General features: G+C 58.0%; 1 protein-coding gene across 2 annotated transcripts; it reads right to left on the reverse strand.

The window, feature by feature from the left end:
- Nucleotides 1-2,316: 2,316 nt before the first annotated feature.
- On the reverse strand, nucleotides 2,317-22,702 carry SCARF2 (scavenger receptor class F member 2). 2 transcript variants are annotated; one of them, XM_032706139.1, is made up of 12 exons: nucleotides 22,308-22,358; nucleotides 16,889-16,947; nucleotides 15,978-16,020; nucleotides 15,191-15,292; nucleotides 14,380-14,899; nucleotides 14,057-14,275; nucleotides 13,555-13,683; nucleotides 10,864-10,967; nucleotides 10,667-10,784; nucleotides 9,096-9,217; nucleotides 4,652-4,804; nucleotides 2,317-4,330 (listed from the first exon to the last, which is right to left on the reverse strand). In XM_032706139.1, exons 5-12 carry the CDS (start codon nucleotides 14,859-14,861, stop codon nucleotides 3,126-3,128), a joined length of 2,532 nt encoding a protein of 843 aa, XP_032562030.1. In that variant the 5' UTR covers nucleotides 14,862-14,899; nucleotides 15,191-15,292; nucleotides 15,978-16,020; nucleotides 16,889-16,947; nucleotides 22,308-22,358; the 3' UTR covers nucleotides 2,317-3,125. The 2 variants fall into 2 exon arrangements, with proteins under 2 accessions (XP_032562030.1, XP_032562029.1); XM_032706138.1 differs by lacking the exon at nucleotides 15,978-16,020 and having other exon boundaries at nucleotides 22,308-22,702.
- Nucleotides 22,703-23,230: the final 528 nt, after the last annotated feature.

The raw sequence follows: 23,230 nt of genomic DNA on the forward strand, positions 1-23,230 counted from the left end.
AGAAAATTGCTCCCTGGGAGAATGGCCCTGGGACAATCAAAGGGGGCTGGGGTATCTCCACCCTTGGAGAATCCCAAGATTCAGTGAGACATTGCCACAGCTGTCCTGATGTAATGGTTGGGTTGGAGCCTCTGGTGACCTGCCAGGACACACACCAGTGTCTGTGATGTGGGACTTTTGAATTTATCCATAGGCTGCTCACTTGTAGGCCCTCCTCTGGCTGGCTGGGGCTGTGATCGGAGCCCATGGGCGGGCTCATGCCTGGATGATGCTCTGCTGTCCCAGGATAGCCTGGGGACTGGGGCGATCTTACAGTGCCCCATTTCCTGAGGCACCAGCCTCAGCTTTGCTGCCTGCATGAGTGAGAAAGTGCCCCGAGAGGAGGCTGGGGCAATTCCCAAATTCACATTGCTGAGTCACCATCATGGCTGGTTTCCCCCGAATGCTCTTCAGTGCTGACATGAAGAGATGTGTATAGGACCATGTGATGTCTGTGACAAACCTTTCTGCTTTAATCGTCTTCAATTTTTGCACTTTTATTGCCTGGATTCAACTCCTTTCCTTCTCTTTTCCTAATCTATGGATAGTTATTAAACTGAGTCTCCTGGAAGCCTCTTCAGTTTCTCCAACAGCCTCTGTGGTGGAGGGATAGGGGCTTGGATGCCATCCCAGGTCTCATAGGTTCAGTGTCCCCATTTTTTGTTTCTGCACTCCTGTTCCAGGAGTAGTTTTGGCCATTGTCCTTCATCTTCCCAAGTAAAACTGAAGGAAAAGGGAGGGAGAGTGAAGGAACTCTGAAAGGTGACCAGGAGTCTGGGAAGCAACACTGACAAGTCCTATGATGTCATTTTTCAGCTTTGTGCTATAAGATGATGCTTCTCCAGCCAGTGTCAGACACTGCACTGGCTCCAGCTCCACAGTGCTGAGCAATGCCCAGCAGTGTGCTGGAGCCCCATCCCCTCTTGAGTGCCATGCTGGGCTGGTTGCAGTACTGGTTCCAGGTGGTCTCATCCCACCCTGATGTCCACCAGCTGCCTCCATCACCTCTGAGATTGCTGTGGTTGACCTTTTGGTCTGGCGGTCTTCTGGGCCATCATCCAGATGTGTCCAGTTGTGGACCCCTCAGTTCAGGAAGGACATTGAGGTGCTGGAGCAGGTCCAGAGAAGAGCAACAAGGCTGGTGAAGGGACTCGAACACAAGTCCTATTAGGAGAGGCTGAGGGAGCTGGGGCTGTTCAGCCTGGAGAAGAGCAGGCTCAGGGGAGACCTCCTCACTCTCTACAACTCCCTGACAGGAGGTTGTAGTCGGGTGGGGATTGGTCTCTTCTCCCAGGCAGCTATCAGTAAAACAAAAGGGCATGGTCTTAAGCACTGCCAGGGGAGGTTTAGGTTGGATATTAGGAAGAAATTCTTTACAGAGAGGGTAATCAGACATTGGAATGGGCTGCCCAGGGAAGTGGTAGATTCTCCGTCCCTAGAAGTGTTTAAGGTGAGACTGGATGTGGCATCAGTGCCGTGGTCTGGGAACCACGGCGGTGTTGGATCAATGGTTGGACTTGATGATCTTGGAGGTCCTTTCCAACCCAGCTGATTCTATGATTCTGTAATTCTATGATCCCCCACTGTGGGCAGAGCTCAGGATAGCTCAGTGGTGGGCACCAATGCCCCCGGCTCTCATGGAAGCAGACAGCCCCAATTCTCATGGCAGGAAACATCCTTCTGCTCAGGAATCTTGGGCAGGTGCCATGTGGGAGAAGCCCCTGCTTCTCAGCTGCCTCTGGGCTTGTCCCAGCTTTCCCCATGGCAGCATTGTGTCTGGGGCTGTGTGGAGACCTCAAATGCTGCCAGGGTTGGCAGCCTCTGGGCAGGAGGTTAGAAAGCTGGGGTCAGAGCCTTGGACGCACTGCCACCCCCAGTATCCTCCCACATTTTTGTCCCATCATCCTGAGCACCCAGCCAGGGCTGGGCTCTCTTTGCCCAGTGATCAGAGCTCTCTTGAACCACAGGTTCTTGACCCAGGCTACACTGGGGAGTGTCAGTCACTGGGAGTATGCTGGATACTGGGGGATGAGGGGCTCTTTGTCTTGCCCCCAGGGCTGGTCTCCTGATGCCAGGTGAGCACATAGCAGCAGCCCCAGCAGGGACCTGCATTCCCCCCATCTGCTGCTTGTTAGCACCTGCCTGTACTTGCTGCAATGTCATCCATCTCCCCACTGCACCCCACTTAGGACCAGGATAGCACTTAAGTAAAACCAGGTAATTCCCAGCATGTTGCCAGCTCCTGGGGAGCCCAGGCAGGGAGAGATGGCATCCAGCTATGGAAGAAATACACTTTTATTAGGAAAGCACTCTGCAGAGGTGCCAGGCTCTCTCGTACCAAACTAATCCCTCCAACTCTGCTGGATGGGATGCGGGAGCCCGAAGGGTGTCCAGCTCCGTCCATAAATAGCACTTCCTCCTGGACAGGAGCAGCCCCAGGGCAGAGGAAGGGTGGCATCAGTCGAAACCAGCTCGACCCCACGCTGGCACAGCGCATCTGCGGCAGGACCAGCAATGGAGAGCTGTGCCTGGAGCCCAGGGCACTGGGGCAGGGGGTCTGCTGCCAAGGATGGTTGTGGGCCATGCCTGGCACTGCCCTGGGCACTGAACAGCAGCTCAGTGAGAGGAGCTCTCCGGTGCTCTGCAAGCCCAACAGACCAGAGTGGGATGCAGGAAGCGAGCGGCTCCATTACTACAGAATATACCATGGGCACGTCTAGTACAACAAGCGCTGCTTATGCGATCAATAATACTGCTACGAAATAGAGGGGGGATATGCCACGCACGGACTCCCCTGGGGTGGCGGCCGGGCCAGCTCCCTGTGGTCCTGCCTTGCATGGGGAGGGAGGGCGAGCTGCCAGACCCAGGCAGGGAGCAGGAGCAGGGCATGGATGGAGGGACCAGGTCGCAGGGCAGGGGTGACTAAAGGAAAAAGGATGATGAGTGGTGGAGGGGGATAAATGGAGGCTCAAGGCTCTTCCAGTGCCCCCTGCCCAGTCCAGGCTCCCCCATCCACTGGTTGTGCTGGCAATGTCCTTCTTTCCGGTGTGTGGCCAGGCAGTGTGGGACTGGTGCCTGGCTCCTGGTCACTGTACTGCCTGGGCGGGCACAGAAGCTGCCCTGGATGGCTCCAGGCTGGCTTCTCGGCTCTTCTTCCTTGGAGGCTTCTTAATGGGGGTTTTCTTGGCTGCCTGCTCGCTGGGAAGAACCTGATCCTGGCTGCTGACAGCACTTGGCTTCTCCACCCACTTGGGCTCCCCAGCTGCTGGCTCGGCCACCCCAGGGATCAGTTTTTGCAGGTGGGGAGAGGTGGGCAGCAAGGGTTTGCTGGTCTTCTGGCCACTGGCAGCTGCTGAGCGCTTGGCTTTCTGTGGAGGCGTGGGCTTCTCCCGCTGGGTGCCCACCCCATTCACCCGGGTGCCTCCATCCCCCTTGTTGAGGCTCTGAGTCTTTTCCTTCAGCTGGGCAGCCAGCTCGGAGGCCAGCTGGGGATGCAGTGGCTCAGAGCGGGGTTTGCTGGTGCTGGGGCTGCAAGGAGCATCCTTGGAGTCCCCGACCCGCCGCTCCGGCTGGAAGGTGCCCATCTTTCGGAAGGCATTCTGCACTGCCCCATTGATGCTCTCCATCGGCTCTGAGCTGGCTTTGCTCCTCTGTTTGGGCTTGGAGGGTGACTGGGGCTCCCTGGTGAGGTTGGTTTTGCCCTCAGGGACACCAGGCTCCTTCGGTTGCTTCTGCGCTTTCTCCTTGACCCGCATGCTGCCCTTCTCCTCCACTCTGCCCTGCACACTGGCTGATGTCTCACTCGGGCTCCTCTTCCTCTTGGCCAAGCCCTGTCCTTGCTCGGGGCTGCTGGAGTGGGCAGCTGCTCTGTCTGGGGATTGGCTGGGTGCTGGCAGTGAGTTGGACTGGCCAGAGTTGTACCTGCTGTGGATCCAGGAGACTTTGGGCTTAGTGGCTGGGTCTGGGGGACGGGGCTTGGTCCTTTCCGGGGATGGTGGCTTCCCGGGGCTGCGGGGCTCTGCAGTGGCATCTTCCTCCTCCCTGGACTGCTTGGAGAGGCGGGCGACCCGAGCGTAGAGAGCGGCGCCGGCCGAGCCAGAGCCGCAGGAGGAGCGCTCACTGTCTGAGGACTTGAGCAGGGGTGTCTCACTGCTGTCGCCCGGGAAGGCTCTGACAGAGCCGGTCTCCTTCAAGAATGTGTATTCACCTGCTTCCTCCCCGCCGGTGGGGGCCACCAGCTTGTCCCCGGGGCTGGCAGGTGTCCCTCTGTCCCTGCTGTCACCCACGCTCTCTGTGGGAAGAGAGCACGGGGATGTCAGGTGGGATGTGCCTGGCGAGGGAAAGGACCGAAGTGCTCCTGCCTGGGCTCCCCCTGGACTACCCTTGTTCCCACCTCCCAGTCAGGGACCTCCTGGCTCTTAACCCTGGAACAGCAAACGCCGGAGGAGGGAGCTTTGAAACTGCATGGGAGGCAAGACTAACACCTGCATCCCTTCCTGGGGCCCGAGAAAACAGGGTGACACGATCCCCACTGTGCAAGGGTGACACCTCTTCTTCAAGCAGGGCCCTGGTAATGTCCCCAAAGTCTCCTAGGGATGCACCCCCTGCTCACCTTCATGGGGGACGCAGTACACTGGCCCCTCGTCTGTGGTGTCGAAGGAGGAGAAGGAGCCGCGGGATGACCAGGATGGGGAAGGCTGGTCCACCACAGAGGGTGGCTCGATGAAGCTGCAGTTCAGGGTGTTTTCCAGGTCATGGTGGGCCACTGCAAGGGTAAGGAACTGCTGTCAGTGCCCGTTCTGCTAAATCCCCCAGTACCCCCCTCCCAGCCAGGAGGGTAGGATGCTGCACACCCTTGCCCACCTTCCTGGTGGTACTGGGGACAGGGACAGCATCCAAGGCACAGGCACAGCTCTCACTGCACCTCCCCACCACGTCCTCCAGCCAAGTGCCCACAGAAGCCATCAACCTGCAGTGGTGGTGACCAGCATCCCCCATGCCTAGGCCATGGGCAGCAGAGACTGTTCAAGCCTCACACCTCCATCTATCCCCCTCTCCATGGATGGTCTCCACTGTCCAGACTGAGGATGTACATGGCAGAAGGATGAGCCACCCAAAACCCTGAGTCCCACAGGACACAGTGAGTGGCCTGGTGGTCACCCATGAGCTGTGCAACCTGGCAAAGCCACCTCACAAAGAGAGTCCTAGCAGTGTGGCTGTCCCCTTCTCAGGGGAAGAAATTAGTTGCCAGCTTTAATTCCACTAATTCCCACTTCAGCATCACTGACTGCATTTTCCTTTTCCATCCGCTTCTGCACAAGGATGCAGAAGGATAATAAAAGGATGCCTGCAGCAGGAGATGCACATCACTGTTTTTTCCTGAATTCTGCAACTTTTTGATCCCTTTGCCAGCTTCTCCCATTCTGAAGCTGAGTAGGAGCAACCTCCCCCTGCCGAGGGGCCACCTGCAGAGAAGCCAAGTGGAAGAGACAAACCACCAGAAAAAAACCTTGTTGTTTAAAAAATGAAATAAGGAAACTCAGCAGTTAGTTGTCTGGGCTGGAGGGATGGTTTTTTTTCAGCTTCATAATTTTTGAAGCTTTTTGCTGGATAAGTTCATGTTCCAACACACCCTGCAGGGCTTCCCCAGAAGCTCACAGCTTCAGCATTGCCCTTGGGTACCCACAGGGCTGTGGCAGCAACCAGCTGGGAGGAAGGACCCTCCCAGAGAGCCAGGCAGCATCAGATGCACTTGTCCCAATCCCTATAATGCTGGCTTTTGTCCCTTGGGACAGTGACGAGTTGCCTCCAAGGCCAGGCAGGGCCTTACTTTGGAGCAAGGGCTGCAAAAGTGTGGTCCTAGAGGGTGGTTGGGCACTGGAACAGACTCTCCAGGGCAGTGGTCACAGCCCTGAGGCTGCCAGAGCTAAGGAAGCTTTTGGACAATACTCTCAGCATATGGTGGGATTGTTGGGGCTGTCCTGTGCAGGGCCAGGAGCTGGACTCAATAATCCTTGCCAACCAAGAACATTCCATGATTCTATGAAAACCCTGTACACAGACAGGATCCCAGTTGTATATGGATATTTCCAGGTATTTGTAAGCTCTGCCTGCACATTCCAACTGCATCCCAATCCCAATTGTACCCCAGTTGTGCTGCAGTTTCCTGCTCGGACTGTTTGATTCTTGCACCATGTCCTTGTTTTACAACAAAATTTAGTGTTATTGGGATGCCCACTGGAACGCTTATCTATTATTAGGGAATCTGGCTTCAGACATGCAGGGCTGTTAATATGATGGCAGTGCTGCACGTTTGTCCCTGCATAGTTTGGCTTCTTGGATTAAGGTAAAAAACCCCAAGCAGAGATATTTAAAGAGCAAACGACCCAGAGAAGGGGAAGCAGCAGTTCCAAAATGTCTTTCCTTATAATAAAAACCAAAAGGAGAAAATTAAAAGCAGCCGGCTGGAAGAAGATGAAGGGAGATGCTTCCTGAGAGGAGGCGTGACAAGTGACTGGGACTTACAGCCACGAGGCATCTCTGGGACTCCAGTGAGACCCAGGATACAGCCAAAGGATGAAATGAGGATATGCAGCTCACTCAGAGATTTTGGGAAGTCTGGGGTCCCCAGGGATTTATTTCCCCTGGGCAAAATATCATGGGCTGGTGGGGCAGGGAGAAATGTGGATGCCTCCTGCATATTCTCTCCTGCCACTGCTCCCTGAAATCTTCTGGAGCCACAGCACCAGGGTGCCAACCCAAACTTTGCTTGCACGGTGGCCAACTGGTTTCTAGACCAGGATGGAGCAGCGAGGAGCTGCAGAAGGACCATGAGAGGGGGATTCCAGAGCCCTCCTGGCCACCCTCTCTCAGTCAGCCCAAGCTACTCATGATCGGCATCACCCTCAGGGCTGGTTGATCTTTGCTGCTTGGAGAGATGACGTGGTGGGCTGTAGAGCTTGGGTTAGCCCCAGCATCTGTGGGGTGACATGGGACTGAGACCCATGCTGGTACCACTGACACTCCAATGAGCAAATACCACACACAGGGATGCCCAAACTCTGGCACCACGGCTGCTTGCGTCAGCCCAGGATGTGGCCCTGCAGGCTGCCAGCTCAGGTGTAATCCCTAGGGAGATGTTGTGGATCCAAAGCTGGTGCCAAGGTTGGGAGCAGCTTTTGAGGGAGAAACCTGGGGTGCCAGGCACCTGTTGAGCATCAGTGGGGCTTCAAGACCTGCTGTCTCACCTGGGAGGGTTCTACCACGTGTAGACTTGTGCTCACTGGTGTTTGAGCCCAGATGAGAAAACCCACCTGGTTCCAATAAACATATGGCCCAGAACGTGAACAGATCCAGAGTGACCATCGACTGGGCATCAGCCAGCACCAGTTTCACTGCAACATAGCCATGGGGTCCTGAGCACCTCCAGCACTGACCTGGACTTGCAATGGGGCACTTCTGCATACCCTGGACCCTCCTGTTGGGGCAGGACCAGTGTGGGGAACAAGTGGCCTCTGCCACCAGATACTGCCTGCTCTGGCTTCCAGGTGGGGCCACATGCTGATGTGGCAGCGTGGTTACCAGGCATCAGGAATGCAGCTGCCACAGGCAACTCAACAGGTCCTTGTCACCCAGGGAGTCCCCAGACCCAACAGGATCTGGAGGCATTACCAGACCATGCACCAGTGGGACTGGGAGCTGCTGGAACCCACGAGGGCTCTGCTGTGATGGATAACACAAGGCAAGCCCTGACCAAAGCTTTTCCCTCCAGTGAAATAACAACCCTCAGCCCCATAACAGACTCCAGGAACAGCCCCAGCCCTGCCAGGACCTGAGACCATCCTGAGCATCCTTAGTCTTTCCCGAGGCCGCTGCTGCCCTCTGTACACAGACTGGCTGGACAGGTGCCAGCTGCCCATGGGCCGGTACGGGAAAGGCACAGGCAGCCCCCTGTGAGCCCCCCCTGCCCTTGCCGCACATAGGCACCTTCTGTCCTCCCTGAGCCCTTCCCGGCCCCTTCCACAAACACAGCCTCTATGATCCTCTGTTATCCTTGCAGCAGGAATGTTTCTTGGACCCCAACACACCCTGCTCCAGGCAGAGCTTTGCTGTGCCCCACGTGGTGAGGGCTCAGCTTTGATGCTGAAGCTCAAGCATGTTGTGCAGGGATGGGGGTCACCTCTGTTGTGCAGGGATGGGGGTCACCCTATCCATCTGGGATAGGGAATTTGGCCTCACACTGAGCCACTGTGCACTGGGATGTGACTGCTTGGGGCATTCCAACAGCATGGCATGCCCACGAAAGTTCTGGGCTCAGGAAAGGAGGCTGGGGCTGAACCCCATCCAGAACAAGGTGGGGAGTGCTGCCTTCACCCCAAGTTTATTCAACGGGTTGCAGCATATCCCCAGCTCCTCATGCTGCAGAGGTGCAAGGAGGGTGACAGCAGACAGCATCCCCCAGCTGCCTGGATGCAGGGAGTCCCCAACAGCCCTGACAGCGCCGGGTCAGGGGCTTTGCCAGGTGTGAGCAGTCCCCTGCAAGCCCACTCTGTGCCCAGGCAGTGTGGGGAGCTCAACCCAAGTCTCTGCCCCTCCACCCACAACTCTGCTGCACACAGCAGCAGGGGGGGCATCCCCCTTGGGTGCTCTGGCTCCAGACAAAGCTGGGGCAGGGTTAGCTCAGGACCAAAAGGGTAAAAGAGGCATTTTGCCGAGTGACAGGGACCATTCCTCTCCACAGAAACCTCAGGAGAGTAAACCCAAAATCTGAAACTTCTAAGCAGAGCTCCAGCACCTGGTACCACCCTTGCCTCACAAAGCAAAATTATGTGCTTGGAGATCCAGATGCTGCAGTCAGAAAGGGTTGAGCCCCTGTTAGCCAGGAGGCTTGCACCAACCATGGTAACTCTCCTGAGGACACACGTCCCTGTCACCACTATGCCATGCTCACCACCCTGGTTTGGGGCTCAAAAGGAGCCACGCACACTGCTCTGACAGGAATAAAGCCCCTGGAGCCTGACTGGCTCTCTGCACCCTCCCCAGCTCCAGCATCTTACCAACGACCTTGGGTAGCTTCTGGCGGCGCAGAGGGATGCGGGGGAGCTTCATCCCGATCCGACTGAACCGCCCGCACAAGCGTCTCGGTGGCTTCTTGGCTGCTGCTGGGTCCTGGCTGGAGCTGCAAGAGAAGGTAATGGCACTGTCAGAGAGACACCGTTCCCCTCCCCGCGGTGGGGACAGACTTCATGGGTGAAAGAGACAGCCTTCAAAGGTAACAGAGAGAGGCAGGAGCTCAGGGATGCTGCAAACGCAAAGAGGGTTTTGGAACAATAATAGGGTGGATCAAAGCAGGGGCATGCCCAGGGCGCAGGGAGTTGGGGATCCACCCAGGCTGCTGCCAGCCCTGGGCACCAGCTTGCACTGCACCAGGAAGCAGAGTAGTGCCAGGGGATGGTGGCAAGACCAGAACCAGCCATGGTCATTGGCAGTGCAGCCCCAAAATACCCACAACACCCGGTCAAGACTCTGAATCTTTAAAAAAAAATTAAAATCATCCCAATCCAAAGCCAAACACGCGGTTTCTCTTTATTTGCTCTCTGGTTTGGAAGCCTCCCGGGGCTGAGTTTTCAAGCAATTTTCTGCAGCCGCAGAAGTGAGTGGCTTTGCATGTGGATGGAAGGGAACCTGTGCCATGCCCACTGCTGCTGTGATCCCTCGGGACGCTCTGGCAAGGGACTGCACTGGGACAGCACCACGGGTCACCCAGAGGTTTGGGGACACTGTGGTCCGAACACCCTGGGAGAGACAAAACTGGAGCCATTCCCCTTCTCCCGCTGCCATACCTCAGCCCACAGGGCTGCCTTTGTGCTTTATCTGCAGGATAATTTCCTGCAGCCCCCAGGCTCTCCAAGCCAGCTGTGCTGGGCTGGGATTGAGCTGGCAGGGCTGCAAGGGGAGGCTTCTGGAAAATTCCTGTGCAGTGGCTGGTGGCACGAGGGGGTTTTCTCTGTAGCCGGAGGAGCTCCAACTGTCCTCTCGTCCCTTGCTGAGCAGCAGAAGCATTTCTCCTTGCTGTGGGTCTGTCCCTATGCCTGTCCTCATGGCAGGATGTTACCTGGTGATGCCAAAATGCTGCCAACATCCTGACCTTGCTTCAGGAACTCACTCTCCCAGCCCTGATCATCCTCATGCAGAACAGTCAGCATCCTCCCTGTTCCCTAGGTCTCATTCCATGGCCCAGGGGTTTGTTCTGGGGGTCTTGACCACCTCTTAATGCCCTTGTTGTATTTCAGGATTCCCTTTGCAGATCAGTTCCAACCCCCCGGAGACAGGAGGAGACTTGGTGGGTCTCCATAAAGTGCTGGCCCACAAGAGGGAAACAAAGTCAGGGAGAGCAGGAAGGGGCTCCCCAGGCAGGGCTCATCCCGAGCCCCTCTATCAGCCCCAATGACGCAGCAGGACCTGCTCAGACCCCAGGGACCAGCACGGTGCCACGTGGGCAGCACTGCTCTGTCTCAGTTTCCCTACAGCACCACTGTCCCAGCATGGTCCCTGCATCCCCCTGTCAATTCCAGACCCCACTGGTCCCCCACATTCCCAGCCTGGTGAGATCCCTCCCGGTACTCACCTGCAGGCTTCGTTCTTCTTGCGGCAGACGCAGCAGCAGCAGAGCAGAGAGAGCAGGAGGATGAGCAGCAGCGCCAGGAGGGCCCCTGCCCCGATCACCCCCATCCTCTGGTTGGCCTCTGCAAGGCAGACCCATGGCTCAGCCTGGTGCCAGCCCTGTGGCAGTGGCAGCCCTGGCTTGTGCCCTCCAGCACTCACCCATGTGACAGGCGCCTGTCAGTGGGTCGCAGGCGCCATCGTGGCAGCTGCAGGCTTCGGCACAGTTGGCTCCATAGCGTCCAGCAGGGCAAGTCAGGTTACAGCTGGAGGGAAGGGGCTGGATGAGAGTGGTGCATCGGGCACAGCAATGTGGGGCCGCTTGGCTGCTACCTTCTCCCAAGCCCTCCATACTTCAAGGAGCACTTCTCTAGCTTGCTCTGACAACTCAACCACACCCTGAGGGACCCTGTAACCTACAGGGATCAGTAGCCCATTGCCCACCCAGCAGTTTCGCCCATTACTCTGGGGATTTGGCTCAGCTGGATCTCTGACAGTGTCACTGCTCCCCTTCACCCATTTACCATTCCCCTTCACCATTCCCCTTCACCATTACCATTAGACATGGTAATTAGGAAAGGTCATTAACCCAGCAGTCACATCTAAAGACACCCCGGTGTCAGGCAGAGGGATTCCAGCTCAGCTCAGCAGTGATGTGGCTGTGCACGCCAAGGCCCATCCCTGCCAAGCTGCACAGAGCTGCAGCGGCCACGAGCTGGGAAGATCTCCTGATTGATTTTTTTTTTTTTTGGTCTCCAAGAAGGAAAAAACCCAGAGGAGTCCTGAGGCATCCACTCCATCAGAGTAGGCCCCCCCCATTCAGCTCTGCCTGGTGTCAAATCTCCACCACTGGTAAAATGACCTCCATGGTGGAGTCACCAAGGCGATGGGGACATGCATGAAAGGGCACCAATCCATGAGCATCAAGGACTTGAGCGTGGAAAACATGAACCAGGCACATGCAAAAGCACCTGGGCCTCTCGGGAGTGGGACCAATCCAACCCGTCTCCCCAGCTGTGGGCCAGGCACTGCAGAGCCTGACTCAGACAGATTTGGAGATGCCAGCAGCACTGCTGGACACCAAATCCTCCACCAGCTGTGTCCTGGCTGCAGCAGCCACAGCTGTAAGGAGCCAGTGGGCCCCAGCCCAAACCTGCTCCTCCAGAGACGCAGCTGCCCCCTGTCCCTGACATGGTGCCTGTAAGCGGCTCAGCCCATTTCACACTCCAACGACTTGCAAAGCGCCGCCTAGGCCAAGCTTTGTGCCCACCATGTGCCCACAGTGTGCCTGCCATGTGCCTGCTGTGTGCCTGCCATGTGCCCGCCGTGTGCCTGCTGTGTGCCTGCCGCGCGCCTGCCGTGTGCCTGCCGTGTGCCTGCCATGTGCCCGCCAGGATGGGTGCTGAGCCCCCATGTCCATTCCAATGGCTGTGCCGGGAAGCAAATGCAGCAGAACAGGAGCAGGGATATTCCCTCAGCCACACAAAACCTTTCGCCCCACCAGTTGGCCCCACATTTCTGCCCCAGGCTGAGGTTTTGGGAGAGCAGAGGGGGGTGATTTTTTTCCAGGAGGGTCCTGACAACTCTGGGAAAGACAGGGAAAAGATAAAGCACTTTGTGCACACTTTAGCAGCTGTTCCTTTAAGTATCCTCCCGACACAGAGCTGAAAGGATACCCCTTCATGGCAAGGACATTGCTTCTGCCTTCCTTCCAGAAATCCCATTTTTAGTAAAATTATATGCTGCTGACAAAAACACTAGTTTGCACATAGTGACAGGGATCTGCCTGAGCGCTGGGAATGTCCCTGAGCCCGCCCGGCGTGCACTGCGTGGCACAGCTCAGCTCGCGGTTATGGCACCAGGACGTTGCTGGGGCTGCGCTGCATCCTGAGCATCCTCCATCCCCCCAGTCCTGGTGCTGTGCTGGGCTCAGAACAGTTTAATCTCAGGTCTTTTCCAACCTAGTTGACTCCATGATTCTGTAATCCATGCTCTGTCCTCTGGCACTGTGCCAAAAGCATCACTGCACCCCCCCCTGCTGAGCACTGGGACCCTCTCACCTCTGCCTTCACTACCAAAGTTGGCCATGATGCCCAGGGCGGGCATCCTGAGCTGGTGCCTGTGCCAGTGGCTCTTTCAGCACTGTGAGTGGTTGGTGAAGCTCCACAAAAATAAACCCCAAAACGCAAATGCTCCCCGTTTCTATGCCCTGAATGAAATGCCAGCATGGGCAGGATGCCAGCTCCAAATCCCTGTCCTTGCCATCACCCTTGCAGTTAATTGCTGGGAAATCCTGAGCACCACCCGGCAGGACCTGGAGGAACTGTCTGCATGTCCCAGATGGGTGGGAAACTTTTTCCTCTTGTTTTCAAACAACATTTCAGTCCCATGCTGTGAAAACCCACCCAGGGATGTGAGCAGGCCCTTGCACCCCTTTCCTGGGCAGGGGGAAGGAGGGGGCCTGGGTAAAACCCTGGTCAGAGGCAGAGCTTGCAGCAGGACCCCCTGCGGACGCCATGCCTGTGAGGCTGTTCGTTATTCTGGGATGTGGTTTCTTCTCTCTTTTTGGATAGAAATTCCACCCTGGACTTAAAAGAACCCAACAAACCACCATTTTGTCAATTTTTTTTGGCCAAATAGGCATTTTCTAAAGCACAATCCCTCTCGCAGCATGACCTTGCTGCTAACGGTTCTGTGAGCATGTCCTTCCCTCTGCTCCCCACATCATCCGAATTATCACCTGCGAGCGCTTCTACAGTAGGAAACCCCTCAGCTGAGAACCACATAGGACCCAATGGGGCAGGAGGTGCCTGAGCATCACCCCCAAAAGTGTGCTTACTGTGCCTCACTTACTAGGTGCCGTGGGAACCAGGGTGGCAGAGGCACCGCCCGGTCTCGAAGTGGCACTGGCCATTGACGCAGTTGCTGCAGACGAAGGCACAGTTGTCCCCGTATGTCCCGTTCCAGCACTTGGTTTCACACCTGTGGAAGGATGAGGGCAGATGACTGGAGCATCCATAGCACTTGGGGACCTCTGGCATCCCCCTACATGCAGGGAGATCAGGCTGTCACTGTGGTGGCTTGGGGTTTCTGAAGCCAGGAAAGGGGTACAAGGATGGACTGAGCTCTCTGACACAGCCATGGGACTGGGGGGAGCCTGCAAGACCTGTGCCCTATGCCCAGGTAATGCCTTGCGCTTGCAGTGAGGCTTAGCTCTCAAGCTGGGATGCTTTCCTGCAGACTCTTGTACCCAGGATTGGTTCCAGGGTTGCAGAACCCCACAGCAACCCTGTTCCCTGCGCAGGGAGAATCAGGGAAGCCAAGCATCACTCTGCCAAGATCCAGCTGCACTTACCGGTCTCCGATCCAGCCCGGGTTGCAGTGGGAGCACTTGCCATTGATGTGGTTGCAGGTGTGGCCATCCTTGCAGGGGGGACAGAGCTTCTCACAGCCCTCTCCGTAGAAGCCAGGCGAGCAGGGCTGGTCACACTTGGTGCCATTCCAGCCCGCCTCACAGGTCAGACAGCGCCCGTCTGCCACGGTGCATGGCTGCAGGCTCTTGCACTGCCCACACCTGCAATGGCCAAGGGGGAAACCATCACTCAGCGCAGCCCCAAAATCTCCTGCTGCTGCATCCCACCAGTGCCGGATCAGACCCAGCAGAGTCTGCCCACTCACCGTCTCCGGCAGCCTTGGCCATAGAAGCCGGCTGGGCACGGCTCGCGGCAGTACTTGCCCCGGTAGCCTGGCTCGCAGGTGCAGGTCCCATCCACCTGGTTGCACTTGCCCTTGTAGCACTGGCAGTAGCGGTCACAGCGGGGCCCAAACGTCCGCTCCCGGCACTGGCAGCGCCCTGTGAACTGCTCGCAGGGCGAGTTGTTGCAGGAGCACTGGTTGTTGCAGCCGCGGCCCCACCAGCCGGGCTGGCACAGACAGTTGCCTGTCTGCTGGTCGCACTGAGAGTTGTGGCTGCAATAGCAGGAGCTGGAGCACTGCGGGCCCCACCAGTTGGGCTCGCAGGTGCATTTGCCTGTCTTCTGGTCGCACTTGCCATGCTTGCAGAGGCAGATGTTTTCGCACTTGGGACCCCAGCGGTTGAGGTTGCAGGTGCACTGACCTGTCACGTCCTCGCACTGCCCGTTGGGGTGGCAGCTGCACATCTCTTTGCAGTCGGGACCCCAGAACTGCCGCGGACACTCTGCAGGGAGATCCATCAGCCCCAGACTACCCAGGGGGACAACCCCACCACTGGAGGGACCCACAGTCCCAACAGGACCTCTTGACCACCATCCTCCCTCTCTTCCCTGCAGCACACTGGATTTCAGAGGAGACCCCAGCAAAAGGACAATGCCCAGGGGACAGGCAAGGGCAGAGCAAAAGCATTCAAAGCTTGATCCCCGATGCTCTGCTCTGGAATGTCACCCCAGGATAAGCTGGGGCCACCCCAGTAAACCCTGCTGAGGACAGGAGGGCTCCTGCCAGTACTCACTGGTGTCGCAGTTGGCGCCAAAGTAGCCGTGGCGGCAACGGCACTCGCTGGGCCTGACGCACACCTCGTTCTCCTTGCAGGTAAAGTTCCCCTCGCACACGGCTGGATGCACAAACAGACGGCAGGCATAAGTGTGAGTGCCTGTTCCCCTGAGCACTGCCTGCTCATCCCTACTCCCCCAAGCCCTCCCAAAGCCCCCCAGAGCAGGGGAAGGGCTGTGCAGTAGCCCTCTGAGTGCTGCTGAGCTGTGGCACTATCACCATCCTAGCAACCACAGTGGCTGGATGGGATCCCCGCCAGGAAAATGCCACCAGCCTCCTGTCACCCAGCTCAGCTCCAACTCTGCCACCCAGATCAACTCCATCCTGGCCACCAGCCTCCTGCTACCCAGCCAAGCCTCGTTCATGCCAGCAGCTGCACCCAGCGGGGCGCTGTCCCTTGCTCAGCTCCGCCTTGAGAGAGGGGAGAAGGGGGCATGAGATAGAGGGGTTGTGGGCAGCCATGAGCATGGTCCCCTTCCTTGCACTCCTTATGGACCACAGCAGTGCCACTCCCACCCCACCACTGCCTCTCCTGCACGGCCACCGGCCCCCAAAGGCCACCCGCCCCTCTCCTGCTGAGAACTTGTGCTGAGGCCGATGACTGGAGCCAGGCAGGCAGAGCATGTTGGACAGGCAGCATGGACAGGCAGCACTGCAGTGCAGGCAGGTGCTTGCAGATCCCACACGACCCTGGACAAGCTTCCTTAGGCATCGGGAGAGACAACCACCCATCCCAACCACCTTACCTGGGAGTTGTTAGACCTACGGTGATGGATACTATAGAAACCCCTAAAATAGATAGATTACACAGATTAGGAGCAGTGAGTCTAACAGTTAGAGCAGGTTGGGGGGCAGGAGATGGGGACAGCTCACTGTGGGACCGTCCTCCCCACACTGTCCTGGCAGATCCTGTCCTCCTCCCCTCCAAAGGGGATGCATCCCATTCCCAAAGCATGCAGCGAGCGGTTACAGGGCTCATGCACAGTGGGTTAGTTGGTTACGTGGGCTTTGCTACCAGCTGCGAACTGCCATCTGTGGCTCTCCCGGGCTGTGGTGAGCCCCATGGACAGCCGAGACTGCAGGGAACCCTGCACAGCCACCTTCACTGTGGTGGCAGTGCAGGGGATGATGCTCCCAGGGTTTCATGTTGAGCATCCATGCTGGGTTCACTGTGGCCCCAGTAAAAAGCTGTGACACCTTGTATGGCCCCAACCCTGCCCGCCCCAGCAGCCTCTCCCCATTGGGGCCACGATATATATGTGCCTGGTCTGGGCAGCTTCTTCTCCACCAGGGGCTCTGGCTCAGCTCCCCATGCTACTGCAGCACCCATGGGGAATCTCAGTCCCATCCCTGCAGTTGCACCTTTACCCCAGGGGACACCTCGTTGTCCCTTGGGTCCCTGTGCAGCAGCCCCAAATCCTTAGACCCAGAGCTAGCTGTCAGGGAGAGACCTGTGACCCCCAGGTCTGGAGCTGAGCACCCTTTCCATCCACATGATGCTGGAGCACTGCAGAGAGGCAGGACTCCAGCTGCAGTCCCCAGGACAGGGGGTCCCAGCCACAGGACACATCAGAGTGGCCCCTGACAGTGGTGGTGAGGCCAGGAGGGCTCAGCAAATGATGGGCAGTGTCCAACAAAGCAAAATGGCAGTGTTTACCTATTAAACACTCGCTTCCTTGTTGCCTCCATCCTAGGCAGCACACAAGCACCGAGGAGCTGCAGGGGAGAAAAAAAGCATCACAAATAGTTAGAACCCTCAGAAAGTCCTGGTCCTTCCCAAGAACCCACCAGGAGCACTGAAGCCATGATGGTGAGAGGTCCTGCCACTGGTTGCTGCATTCCCAGGGGACAGAGAGAGCTCTTGGTTCTTCCTCCAGCACTCAGGGAGTTATGGGTCTGCTGGAGGCCTCCCATGAGTGCTGCTTGAGATGTCCCACCAACCACTGAGGTGACTAGAGGAGCAAGGATGAGACCACTTCCTCTCATTAATGAGTGATGAAACAGCAAAAGTCATGTTTGCAACCTCTACAGTGAAAAAAATAAATAATCCAAAGAACCCTCCCCAAAGCTGGGAAAAAAGGGAAGACTCTAAATGTCCCAGGGGAAGACATGATCTGAACCCCAGGCTTGCTGCTTGGTGGCCTAGGGTTGGCACCTCAAAGGCAGGCTGGAACGACCTGGCCAGAATAGTTGGAGCACAGTCAGCTCCCAGGAGATGTGCCCATGTACGAGCAGGGGAATGCCAACTACAGGCAACTGGAATGTGTCCCTGATCTCCTGGGTGTCCTGCAGTGCCACCACCTCTAGGGAGCACCAGGCACAGGGTTATCAGGCAAGATATGTTTGGCACAAGCTTGATCAGGATGGGGCTCAGACCCCCTCAGAGGCTCAGCCAGGGATGCTCAGCTCCCTGCCTGGATGGGACACACAGGGACACCTCACCCACACTTGGTCAATGACTCCTCCAAGCAAATGTTCGGGGGCTCATGATGCTGCAAGTGAATGTGGGAAGAACATTCCCTGTGCCACGACCTCACAGAAATCCCTGTTTGGGGACCCTTGCTCATTCCCAGAGCCACCCACTTGTCCTCAGGGTGACCCATGCTGCCTGCTCCCACAGGCGATGGGAGTGATGCTGGAGGGTCACAAACAGTCAAAGCAGTTGCTGCAGTCAAGGAAGACTTCACCCGGGCTGGTCTGCAGCACAGCCTGGAATGCATTTGGCTTTTTTTTTCCTTTTCCTCTTTATACGTAACAAATGCAGAAGAGGAGGAGACAGCAAGGAAGTATTCGCTCGAAACCCAGCGCAGTCACAGGACCACGTCTGGCTGCCAGACTGCCTCGTCCTGGGGCCGAGGAGGGAGCTGCCAGCAGCCCCTTGGCCAAACCGGGGGACTGGGGATGCAGCTCCCACCCCTGGCCCCTCGGCGGGCAGCACCCATGCGGCCGAGCCAGAAGCATCGTGTCCCCCTTTTCGTGGACGGTGAAAAGTTGGAAAGGAGGCAGAAAAGAACCACAAAAATGATTCGAGGCCTGGAAAAAATGCCTTGCAGCCAGAGCCCAAAATAGCTCCATCTATGCAGCCTGTGGAAGCGGTCGCAAGATGCTGCGATGGCAGCGGCACGTACACCCCCCATCATGGGGACCCCGGGGCTCGAGTGGAGGGCTCTGATCCTGCCAGACATGCAGGAGGATGCACGGGGTTAATGGCAAAGGGGGGTCAACCACCAAATCACCTCCCTGAGGACTGGGTGGGCTGGAGTCATGGTTCTTCTCTGCAAGAGGCTTCAGGCTGCCCTTCCTGAAAAGCTTTGTCAGCTGTGCTGGGATGCTCAGGTGGGGAAGGGTCCACAGTGCCTCTGCCCTCCCATGGCATGGCCAAAGCCCCCACTGTTCCACTTGGGGTTGCTTTCACCACTCCACTCTTTATAAATTCAGTTTGGTGGGGTTTTAGATGAAACTGTTGCAGGTTTGCAAGAGGAAACTCCTCTCCTTGGGAAACCTCCTCTCTCCAATGGCTCAGCCTGGCCACCAAAATGGGCATCATGGGGGATGCGCCAAAATGCATCATTCTTGATGAAAGCCCCAAGCTGACAGCGGGGAGCTGGGAGTCACTGTAACACAGTGGCAGGAGGAAAAACTCTTCTGCCATGAGCTGGAGGAGGCGAGCAGCACCTCTACCACCACCAGCTGGGATCCAGCCCACCACCTCTTATCTTTTGGGCTTATCTTTTTCCTGATAGCTAATCTCTCTTTGCTTGTGCCTGCTAATGGCAACCCACACCCTGCTCAGCCTGTGCCTCGTTTATTAGCAGCTTTGACAGCAATCAACCTCTCCTGTGGCAAGGATGCATCACTGGGAAACCAGTGCTCCCAGTATGGTACCAGAACTGGTCCCTGAGCACAGCCAGCCACAGGGAGGGGCAGTATTGGCTGCAGGTGACCAGTGCCATTAGCATGTTGGACTAAAAGATGTTTCATGGCCTCAGCTCCTTAACAGAGCTCCACTTGCCCCATGATCACTGGAAAAGGATAACTAGGAGACATGTTTAAAAGCTTGCTCCTGACCCACGTGGACATGCCACTGAAGACATCCAGTGCAAATACATATCCTATTTCTTTCTCTTTCCTTCAAAGTGCTACAAATGCTGGGAAAAGAAAAAGGAAAAACTGCCTCCAAACTGTGGCTGGGGCTGGGGAGCTCAGCTGATGTGGAGGAAGAGGAGCAGGTTGTGGGCAGACACGAAGCTGTCACCTGCAGGGACGAGCGCTCCACGCCAGCCTTGGCCCCAGCCCATGGCCACATCCTGCTCATGCTGAGCATCAGTGGGACCTCAGCAAAGGATCTTGGGGTTTCCACAGAGGCAGAATATTTTTCTTGTGGATTACTATCCTACATCATTCCCTGTAACATGTCCTCTCTACCAACAGCTATGGAGAGGGCTCCTGAGGCAAGAGGGATGGCTCCTCACCCAGACCAACATAGCCCTCCCTGAACAATGAGCAGGCTCACACCTCTGAAAGCAGGAGCAAGACCCTGGGGCTTGGGTGGGAGCTGCTGCCCATGGTCCCACGTGAGACCTCCCTGCTCGGCCCACTGGATGGAGCTGCAGAGGAGCCCTGTGGACACCCAGCATATCCCTGGCACTCAGAGCATTACTGGCACCTTCCCCATCCCCAGAGCTCCTCCATCCCTGCCTCGCTGCTTCTCCCAAGCATCACCCCAGTGCTAATCTCCTTCTTTCTTTGTGTTACCCATCACTTGGTGCCACCCAGCTTCCACTGTGTGGGACACAGGACTCTTGGTACCAGCAGGTCCCAGCCAGTAGCACACTCCCAGCTGATGCCAGCTGCAGCTCCCCGACCCCAGCTTTGGAGTGCAGGCAGACAGAGATCCCCAGGGCAGGCAGGAGTAGGACCATGTACATAAACAGAAACCATTTGGACAGAGAAAGAAAATAAAAGTAAGTAAACCCCCAAGATTATCAAATGAGAGCATTAGCAAGAGAGCAGGACAGGGACAAAGCAGTGCCCAGGCTGTCACCAGCCTGCATCCCCACCAGCACCTTTGGAGAGGGTCATGCCAATGGGCAACCAATCATAAAAGAGGTTCAAATTTAGCGACAAGTTGCATTTAGAACACAAAACCCCAAAGAGCCCCAAATATGCCCTTTTCTTCTGCCCTAAATAGCTTCTTGAATTGCTCCTTGCAAGCCAGATCTCAGGAAGTCACATAATCCTCTCCTTGAGCCCTCCAAAACCTGTGGTGGCATCTCCACAGGATGCCTGGATGGGCTTTGCAGAGCCTAGAATCCAAACAGCAGTTTCACCAGGCTCAGATGGGGGACACTGGGACCCCAGGCCACCTCCAGCCCCTCTGCCCCCAGCCCCAGACACAGGGTAGGACCTGCAGCACCAGGGCATTGGGGCCAACAGGACAGGTTTGGATGGTGACATATGGAGTGTCCTCCATGCCCATTGTACACAGTCATGATGGTGGTGGGTGCCAGGCAGGTGGGTGGAGAGAGAAGAAGGGTTTGCGGAAGGGTGAGGGGTGAAAAGTGATGCAAATATCATCTGAGCTTCCTAGAGACCATCCCTGTCCAACTATCCCCAGCTCCCAGGCTGTCTTCAGGTCCTGTCCCCACAGGACGATGGACACTACTCCCTGCCCATCCCATGGATCCTGTCCCACTCAACAGCCAGTGCCTCTTGCACACCCCACAAGTGGCACAGAGAGCGAGTCCAAGCCCTGCAGGGCTGGTGCAGCATCTTCCCAACCTTCATCCAGTGTGGATGGGGGGGTCCCTGTGCAAGGGGAAGCACCCAGGCACCCCATCTCCAGGACGTGGTGGCAGCTTTGCTGTGCAGGTCACAGGCAGCTCCCTGCATCCTCCCCTGTTGTGGAACAGCATGGGCAAGAGCTGTGGCTGCTCTGGCTCGTGAAATGCCTCCTTAGGAAACTCAGGCTGTAATTTGAGGAGGGGGCACCAGCGCCCTGCGGGCCTGCTGAATGGAGCCATTATGCGGCCCCTCTCACTCGCAGCACATGTTTTCCTTGTGGACTCGTCTGACCTCATGGGTAAGATGTAAAGGTGCATTTATGGCCTGGGCCCCCCATCAGGGTCAGGGGATCCAGCTCTCCCAGGCAGGAGGCAGTAGTTGTGGGCACTCTCCCCCTTTGCTGTGGCCAGCCTGGCCCAGGAGCCTGGGCAGCACCATGCCTGAGCTCTGTGGAGAAGCTCGGCTGAGGTGATGCTCTGCAAAGCACCCTGTGGGACACAAGAGAGCACTGGGAGTGGGGACACAGCAGTGCCACCTCCCAGGACCCTGCCCCTGGCCAGGCAGGCAGGATGTGACCCCTGAGACAGCTAGACAGTGTCAGCACCCACTTCCTGAAGCCAAACCCGAGGGTCCTGAAGCTGCCAACTCCACCATCATCAGCAGCCCAGTACAGCTCCACCATGATACCCAGAGCAGCCTGCATCCCACCAGTCCAGGCTCAATAGCATGACCGGCCCCCGGGGGGTGCAGGACCGACCCCCCACAGTGCAACCTGATCCCTGAAGGCACCCAGGACCAGCTTCCCACCTCAGATTCTGCCCCAGGGATGCAGGATTTCCCCCCCACCCCTACCTCTCCCCTTAGTCCATCCCCAGAGACATCAAACACCAGCTCCCCACAGCAGAACTGGCCCTGGGGTATACAGAACCGGCTCCAAAGGAATTCAGGACCGGCTCTCCTCAACACGACTGGTCCCGGTGCAGTGTGAGACCGGAGCCAGGGCATTCGAGACCGCCTCCCCGCAGCACCCCGGGGATCAGAATCATCCCCCGCCCCGGCCCCACTCAGGCTGGGCTTCTCACCCCCGCCCCGCCGCCGGCTCCCCCCGCCTCAGCCCCGCACAGGACGGACTTTGTCTTGGAAGGCGCCCAGCGCGGCGGCTGCCCGGGATGGGGGATGGACCGGCGAGCCCGTCCCGTGTCCTGTCCCGCGGCCCCGACCCCGCACCGCGGTGGGGGTCCGGTCCCGTCCCGCCCCGCACACCCCGCACACCTGCCCGCCCCCGCTCCTACCCGCCGGCCCTGCAGACGTTCCTGCCGCGGGGGCTCAGCTCCTGCGCGGCTCCGCGGCTCAGCAACGGCAGCACCAGCAGCGCCAGCAGCGGCAGCAGCGCGGCCCCGGCCCGGGGGCGGCGGGGCGGCCGCAGCGCACGGGCCTCCATCACCGGCGGAGCGGCGGGGCCCGGCCGGACCCGGCGCAGCCCATACGGGGCCGGTCGCTGTCCCCCTGCCCCGGCTCCGCCGCTCCCGGTCCCCGCCCGCCCCGGTCCCCGCCGGTCCCGGCTGCCGCTCGGCGGGCGGAAGCCGCGGTGTGATCGCTTCGCCGCCGCCTCCCCCGCGCCCCTCTCGGCAGCGGCGGGAGGGGCCCCGCCGCCAGCCAGGAAATTCCGCATTGGTTCCCCTGACGGCGGGCCAGGCTCCGGGGGCCGCCGCCGCCGCCGCCCCGGCCCCGGGCAGCGCCGCCCCGACGGCCCCGGGGAAGCTCTACCGGGTGGGCAGCGCCGCCGAACGGGGGGAGGGTCCCCGAGGGAGAATGGGAGGATGAGAAGTCCTGGCTTCCAGCGCAGCCCGGGGGTCCAGCAGCTCCCGGGAGTCCAGGGAGTCCAGTGTCCCCGGGGTTTGGAGGGGACCGAGATCCAGTAGCCCCGGGGATCGGCTGTCACGGTGGTTTGGAAGCTCCAGGTCCCCGGGAGGCCCCCCCGGGAGACCGATGGCCCCGGGATCTGGCTGTTCTGGGACCCAGCAGCTCCAGGGGTCTGACAACCCTGGGTGTCCAAGAGCCCCGGGTTTTGACTGTCCCAGAGGTCTGGCAGTCCCAGGTGCCTGGGAGTCCCTGGAGTCTGGCAGCCGAAGGTTCTGGCTATATCTGGGATCTGCAGCCTTAGATGCACAACAGCCCTGGGATCTGTCTGACCTGGAGTTCCAGCAGCTCCAGG

Source organism: Chiroxiphia lanceolata, chromosome 18 (assembly GCF_009829145.1).
Source record: "Chiroxiphia lanceolata isolate bChiLan1 chromosome 18, bChiLan1.pri, whole genome shotgun sequence".
NCBI classification, from domain to species: domain Eukaryota; kingdom Metazoa; phylum Chordata; class Aves; order Passeriformes; family Pipridae; genus Chiroxiphia; species Chiroxiphia lanceolata.

Coding starts and splice junctions, on each gene's coding strand:
- SCARF2 (XM_032706138.1), bottom strand. CDS start 22,687: ATGCGGAATTTCCTGGCTGGCGGCGGGGCCCCTCCCGCCGCTGCCGAG. Junction 15,293..16,888: donor AGGAAGCGAGTGTTTAATAG/GTAAACACTGCC, acceptor TTGTGCATCCAG/CCGTGTGCGAGGGGAACTTT. Junction 4,331..4,651: donor GTACTGCGTCCCCCATGAAG/GTGAGCAGGGGG, acceptor CTCTTCCCACAG/AGAGCGTGGGTGACAGCAGG.